At 40.0% G+C, this 7672-nt stretch overlaps 1 protein-coding gene across 1 annotated transcript in view; it reads right to left on the minus strand.

The window, feature by feature from the left end:
- The window catches only part of LOC307163738 (uncharacterized protein), a 22929-nt gene extending 16309 nt beyond the window's left edge, over positions 1–6620 (minus strand). Inside the window, exons 1-2 of the mRNA XM_079879958.1 lie at positions 6511–6620; positions 5223–6374 (exon numbers count right to left, since the gene is read on the minus strand). Of these exons, the coding sequence (XP_079736084.1) occupies positions 5706–6374; positions 6511–6591 (750 nt within the window). The 5' untranslated portion in view covers positions 6592–6620 and the 3' untranslated portion in view covers positions 5223–5705. The remainder of the gene's footprint in view (positions 1–5222; positions 6375–6510) is intronic.
- Positions 6621–7672: the final 1052 nt, after the last annotated feature.

The raw sequence follows: 7672 nt of genomic DNA on the forward strand, positions 1-7672 counted from the left end.
GGAATGCCATCCTCTGCACCTGCAAAATGGCAGGATGAGTGCTCCTCAATGGCGCATCATGGATGATGTATTGTTAGGCTAGCTGACGATCACAATACACACATCTCACTTTATTTGGGGTTTCTAAAAGGAAATGCTCCCACACCACAGATGTACGGCATCTCTTCTGGGGAGCCTCCATTTTATCTATCTATCCAAATCTATCTATCTATGTATCTATCTATGTATCTAGATATGTATCTAGATATAATCTATCTATGTATTTACATATGTATATATAATCTATCTATGTATCTGTATCTATCTATGATCTATCTATGTATTTATATATGTATCTATAATCTATATATATATATATATATATTAATCTAGCTGTCTTTATATCTATGTATCTATTAATGTATCACTATATGTGTAGGCTATACTCTGTCTGTCTCTAGCCTATCAGTCAATGTGTTGTGTTTTAAATCTAAATAGCCTATACCTAATCAAATTGCACTATGTCACTATATCATCAAAAATCCACTATCTCAAAATAAAACTCCTCTCACAAAAAGGTGTTGATTTCACTTTTATACAGATGTGCGATTGTGTGGTCTGTTCCCGACCGTGTCAATCAAATGCTGATTCGGCGGACCACACCTGATGAAACAGTGAAACACTTCGAGGCTTCGTTTGGCCATAGTCACGTGACATGGGTGTTTTGAATCCCGCTTCGGATCAGTGTTTCGAAACATCTGCGCTTCGGGATCTCGCAAAGCTTCGGAACGACTGTTTCGCGTCAGCCATCCCTAGCCTTTGGATGGTTGTTTTTAAGTTGCTCCTGTTCCTTGTGGGTTTTGATTAAAAGACTATTTTCTGGAATCATCCTCCATCGTGTGCTTCATTGACACAGCCATTCCGTAGCAATCACATGGTTCAGCCATGATCAATTTTGGACAATTCAGAATTGGCCATATATCTGTAATTATAATAAGGGACACATTATAGAGTGAAGTGCTGCCTTTCTAAGGAACTTTTCACAAGAGGAGTAGACAAAGGAAAGTACCAGAATAGTTTACTCAGAACATATAGCCGGCATTTATTGAGCATCAAATATCAACCAGTATGACCTTGTTGTTTATCTTTTCTTTGTAATGTCCTTTTAGTTGTGAAAATCAGTATTTCTCTTAGTTTTCAACTTTTTCACACAAGTTGGGAAAATATGAAATAAAATGACCTCAGAGCTCTGATGAAATAACCCCAAAATAATAAACCAATGTCCATCTACCCGGGTAGTATGTTTTTTTTTTTTTTTAGTGTGGTGAGATCTCGCGCTTATCTGCACGATGCAATGAAGAAATGGTGAGTAGAAGCAGTTTGTGTTGCAGGCAAGGTGATCATTCGCGTCCTCTGCTCTTCTGCCTCGCGTGTCCGATGGTGAATTTGTCCAATGGAACTCTCTCTCAAATCATGCATCCAAAAAAAAACCTGCATAGCAGGGCAACATTCAATTACTCTCTCGATAAATTTGACCAGATCTGGAAATATAACTCATATTCATGAACTGTAGTAGCTTAAATTCTTATTTTCAATACATTCACTACATACATGAAACTCAAGCACAAGCATATCACGTAGTAACGTGGCTTCAACATAGCATGAAATAGCACTTCAAATCATTAAACTCATGTTCAACTCCGATTGGTTTTTAGCTTACACAGTGCATATCTCATCAATACATTTTCACACAATGCATTAAACAACTGAGTTACAGCAAAATAGAAAAATAAAGATAACTTTTACGTGCTTACCTCATTAATCACATATATCACACCATGTCTGCTAGTAACACGAATGACAAACACGTGTAAGTTAAAACACTGACCGGAGAAAAATCATACAAGTAAGTAAACTCCTTGTCGTAATTTCGACCCTTTGCTCTGTTATTCCTGCCTTAAAAGTAGGTTTGGTGAGAAAAACCCTTTTAACTAGCTCTTAAATGTTATTTTTAACTTTATTACTTAGTGTGGAAAATCTAAATAGGGCTTCAGCTCACTATCGTTCTGCTATTCGCAGGGGGGCAGGGTTTGACAGCGAATAACTTAACATCTGAGGCGTTTAAAGACTCCATTTGTCCATATTTATTTCTAAAGAAACACAAAAATGTATAAAAGGCTCCATTACCTTGTATCTTACGTTATGGCCCCTTACGTTAAGCAGTTTTTGTAAAAATAGGCTAACGATTGCATCATAACCCGCGACTCTCTGTCGCACAGTAGAGAGATTACCGTATGGACAGGAGGAGAAGCTCGCGGGCGATCAGGGGGAAGTGGAGGCACAATGACAAAATAATTAATCAGAATACTTAGCAAAAGTTGCTCCTGCTCCAGCTCATGGACAGCTCCTACTCATGCTCTCCGTCTCTGCGAGATTCGGAAGGGAATGATTCAGATTTCTCTTGGCACCGCTACTAGAAGACAGACGGGTTGCTCACGTCACATCTACGTCGTCAAGCTCAGTACGGTCAGCCATCAGGAAGAGAGAGCTTCTAATTGACTTCACTTTTCTCCGTTGAATCCAATGGGGTCGCTGCTGTGTCCAGTTTATATACACTGCAAAAATTACTTTTCTTACTTTGTGTTGTATATTTCAACACAAAGTATTTTTGTGTTGTTTCCAGTCCAAATATCTAAAAATTCTTAAATCAAGAAGCATTTACTAGAGAAGTAAAATGACATTGAATGAACATTAAAATGACATGAAATTCTATTTTATTTTCAGATAAACAGAAAGTAATTTAAGTAATTTGTGCTTAAAACAAGCTAAATTATCTGCCAGTGGGGTAAGAAAAAAAAACTTAATTCAAATGGAAAACAAGATTATTTTTCTTACCCCACTGGCAGATAATTTAGCTTGTAATAGAATAATAGTCCTGTTGCTCTGCAGTTTATAGTTGCATATCTCCTCTGCAGGGACGTGCAGTCAGGGTAGGCAGGGTAGGCAGTGCCTCACCAAAGGAAATGTTGACATTACATTTATTAATTCCAAGAACTTTATTAATTCACCACATTATTAATTGCATTTATTTTATTCCAAATATAAATTTTTGTAACAAAAATGTTCAGGAATACACACATAATATACTAATTTTGCCATTGTTTGCTCCTAAAACCATTGTTTCATGCAGGAAATTCAAAGCCATGGCCATTGAGGCAGAGGTTAGCAGTGCCTCTTTGGTCCATAGAACGTAGTTTACGTAGGTTTGCGCATGCGCAGTCAGTTCTCATGCTGTCTTGAATGATCAACATTGAGGCAGAGACCGAGCTTGCTTCATGTCACGTGACCCACTCGCTCTCGGGCTTGGCAACCGACGTCACTGCGCAGTGCATTCTGGGACGTAAACAAGAGTGCGCCGCCATTTTGTGAGGCCACATCGGGCGAGATTTAAAACAATCACTTACTACACGAAACAATGTTGAAAAGTCGATTAAAAGAACGAAATGTACTATACAGAGACAAACTTCTACCTGACGCAAGAAAACGGTACATGGAAAAGATGTCATTGATCGGAAATATGGATCCGTTTGAGGTGCCTGCAAGAGAATATACTCGAGACCCCGACGATTTACCTCCTCTGACATTTCCAGATATTTTTGTTTATTTAGTCTGTGGTGTGAGTGCTTATTCCGAGGCTCAGTTTCGTAATTATAAATCTATGGAGGAAGCCCACGTTCAGTTCACAAATGGCTGGGTTCATGACTTGGAAGCCTACAAACCGCCGAGTTGTGAAAACACTGTTGTTCGTACAAAGGTGCGTATCATCTTGCTTACCTAGTTGTGATTAGTAAAACTCCTGACTACCTACTATAGTGTTTTGTCCTCTGTAGAGGACATTATGTTTTAGCGATTTCTCTGAGACATTACATTTCCTGTACAGAGCACATTCAGGGCTTTTCAGAGATAAGTTACCAAATGATTGTATGTTTCACCATGACAACTGCGTGTCGGTGTGTGCGCGTAGCGCAGTTTGTAGGAATAAGCTGTTTTTGTACTTTAAAGCTGTACTGCTGACACAATGTTTTCTGACTGTAGCCTATTCAAATCCTGGTGCGCCGTCACCAGACCAATAGTGTGTGTGTGTGGCTGTCTGTGCGCGTTTGCGCATTTTGAAGGAGTGACTAGGCTGGTTGTCGGTTCGCTGACACCGCGCCGCCTCCCTCTCTTACTGTGTCCCGCACAAAACATTTGTTTGTTGTATAAGTCATAAGATAGATGTGTCCATTAATTTGATTATTAGATTTGATTGTGCATTAGCCTCACATATGACTGACTTTGCTGTATGCAGGCAGCGATGTGATGATGCCTGATATTGAACTTGGGAATGAATATGAACATATATGCCACATTGATAGGTCACAGCCTACCCATGACAAGATTTCACCGCACGTTACTGCTCCTCTGTAATAGTTCAGTGGCTGTGGAGGCAGAGGGTGATATCTTCATCTCTGCTGATGATAGTTGTGGTTGTAGAGCCGGTGTTTCTGGGTCATTATTAAACCGCTGCTTCGACAGCACTGGGCCTTGAGCTTGTGTTTGTGTTTGTGTTTTGTTCGTAACTTTCTTACACTGGTGGTCCACCCTTTGAAGGAATGTAGAGGAAACACTGCAGTATTGGCTGTCTCAGTGTGTGTGTGTGTGTGTGTGTGTGCATGTGTTTCTAAATTGTTTAATATTATTTATTTATTGTACATTAGTCCTTGTATTATTGTACTTTTAGTGCTTGCTTGTACAGTTCATTGTGTCTGCTTCTACTTGTCTTGTAAATTTTGAGACAATAAAATGAATAAAAGCAAGGATGCCAGTGCTGTGAGGTGTTTATTCAGATTAAACAAAATTCATCATACATTTGCTGACTTAAAATAATCCAAGGCCTCCACAATTGTGCTTTTATTTCTTCATTTCCCATTTCTGTGTTTATTTTTTCCCCTTCTATTAGATTTTAAAATTGCTCTTACAAAAGTAATAGTAATCGCATATAGATCATGGCTATAATTGCAATAAAAATTGTAAAGCCCAGCGCTGCAATTTTCACCTAGAAGAATAAACAGAAAGTATTTATTGTCTAAATCACTGTGTGAAAACTTGTTGCTTTTGTGACCTTAATCCTAATTTAAATTAATTTAAACAATTTTGGCATAATATAGTCTATAATCCTGTGATTTGCACATGTGAGACATTACAGTTTTTCTCAAATGCTAAAACACATTTCACAAACATTTCCTCCATGTTCCCCAATGTCTAAACACAACACCCTTTTCTAAAGCTACATAAACACAACCACACCTTCTCACTTCAAAACTCAAACTTTCACACCAAAAGAGCAGCTCGAAGCTTTCAAAAATGTAAACACTATACACATCATTACACACTACAGCAAAACAATTGAAAACACAATGCTCAATTTGTGAGAAGGTTCTTTGTTTCATAACTGCCAATGCATATTTTTAGAAACTTTACAGTAATGGATCTTCTTAGATCTCTGCAGAGGATTAGGCATTTAGATTTGTGAGTTTCATATGAAGAGTGTAAATCTATAGTAAATTCTGCATGTACACTACTGTAACACAACTCAATGCAAAAACAGAATCTATTGCACACAACAGTACTCTTGAAAACATGATCAGGATGTGAAGTTTTTTTTATTTACTTTATTCACACCACAATCACTGTGCGGCATCATGTCGCTGAGCTGCATCGGGCCACATCACCTCATCCACATCGCAGGCTATATTGTCTCTTGCCAGGCACTGCGGGAAAAACGCCCTGGAATGGCGAATCCATCCTTGGAAGGCCTCCACTGGGATGTCAACACAGGCCAGCTCCATTGCCCTTAGGAGGTTCTCTCTAGTGTATGGTTGTCTGTCATAAACCTTCCATCTCCACGATGAGAATAACTCCTCTATAGGGTTCAGGAAAAGGGAGTAGGGTGGCAGACAGACGTTTAAAAAGTGGTTACTGTTGGCGGTGAACCACTCTCTGATTTGGTTTGTTCTGTGTAAGCGTACATTGTCCCAAATGATCACATAAATGTGATGTGCGGGCCCAGGATGGTGTTGTTGGCGGTCCAGGAGGATGTCTTTTAGCTCCTCTAGGAAGGTGAGGAGACGTTGGGTGTTGTAAGACCCAAGGACAGCATGCCGGTGGACAAGCCCCTCCAAACCCATGGCCGCACAAAGAGTAATATTACCCCCCCGTTGGCCAGGAACCTCAGTGATGGCTCTTTGGCCAATGATGTTACGGCCTCTTTGCCTTCGTTTCTGCAGGTTGAAGCCAGCCTCATCCAGGAAGAGGTACTCATGAGGTCTGGCCATCGCGTCCAACTGTAATATCCTCTGTGAAAATGTGAAAGTGCACAGGTGTTCAGAACAACAGTCAATCAGGTAGCACAGTATTGTCCAGAAGTAATGTAGGCCACTGAGCAACACAGTATGTCCACTAACTTTACTGTGAACATGGATGTATACTTACTTGCACATACTCGTAACGTAGGTCTTTGTGTCGCGCAGAGTTGCGCTCAAAGGGAACCCTATAGACCTGTTTCATCCGCATCTTTTGGCGCCGGAGAACTCGGTCTATTGTGGCCAAGCTGACATCATCAATGCTCTCAAAGTTGACATTATCGGCAATGACTTTGTCTCTGATCTCCCGGAGTCTAATGAGGTTGTTCTCACGAATCATATCCACAATGAGGGTTTCTTGTGCCGCTGTAAATATGGCAACCCACAGACCGTCACCCCCACCCTGGAGATTCAACTCCTCCGGGCTATCAGATAGCGCATTCAAAGATTTCCTTTCCTCGCAGATTAAGTTTTACTTCGAACTCAATCAGACTCCAGATGTTAGCAGTCACACCTTGTGGGAGGCTTTCAAAGCATTCATTCGCGGCCAGGTAATTTCATATTCCTCACAAGTAAGGAAAGCCAAAAAACTTAGACTATCCGCAATAGCTGATGAACTGTCTAAGTTAGATGTCTCTTATGCCGCTTCCCCTTCACCTGTCCTTTATTCTAAAAGAGTTCAATTACATTCAGAATTCAACCTTCAGTTGACCGATTTAATAGAGAGACAGCTTAGGCAATGTAGACAGCATTTTTTTGAGCATGGAGACAAGGCTGGCAAGCTCTTGGCCTATCAGGCTCGATCAGCTAGCACTTTAAGATGGATTTCTGGTATCAGATCCCCAACAGGTGAATTAGTTACGGAACCAGCTGAAATTAACCTGGTTTTCTCAGACTATTATGCTAGACTGTACACTTCAGAAAGCCCTCCCAATAATACTACAAATTTAGATCTTCTCAACTCTCTTGAATATCCCACAATTGATGAAAACACTGCCAAGAATCTAGGCAACCCAATTACAGAATTAGAGATACAGGTAGCAATTAATTCCATGAAACCAGGAAAATCTCCTGGCCCTGATGGCTTTACAGTTGAGATCTATAAAGCTTTTGCTCCCCTTTAAGTTCCTACTTTAGCATTGCTTTTCAATGACTCTTTTAAGGTGGGCTGCCTTCCTCCTACTTTATCCGAGGCCTCTATTTCTTTGCTCCTTAAAAAGGATAAAGATCCTATTTCTTGCGGTAGTTATAGACCAATATCACTTCTGAACGTAGATTTTAAAATTTTGGCT

The sequence above is a fragment of the Squalius cephalus genome (assembly GCF_949319135.1).
Source record: "Squalius cephalus genome assembly, chromosome: 8".
In the NCBI taxonomy this organism is placed as follows: domain Eukaryota; kingdom Metazoa; phylum Chordata; class Actinopteri; order Cypriniformes; family Leuciscidae; genus Squalius; species Squalius cephalus.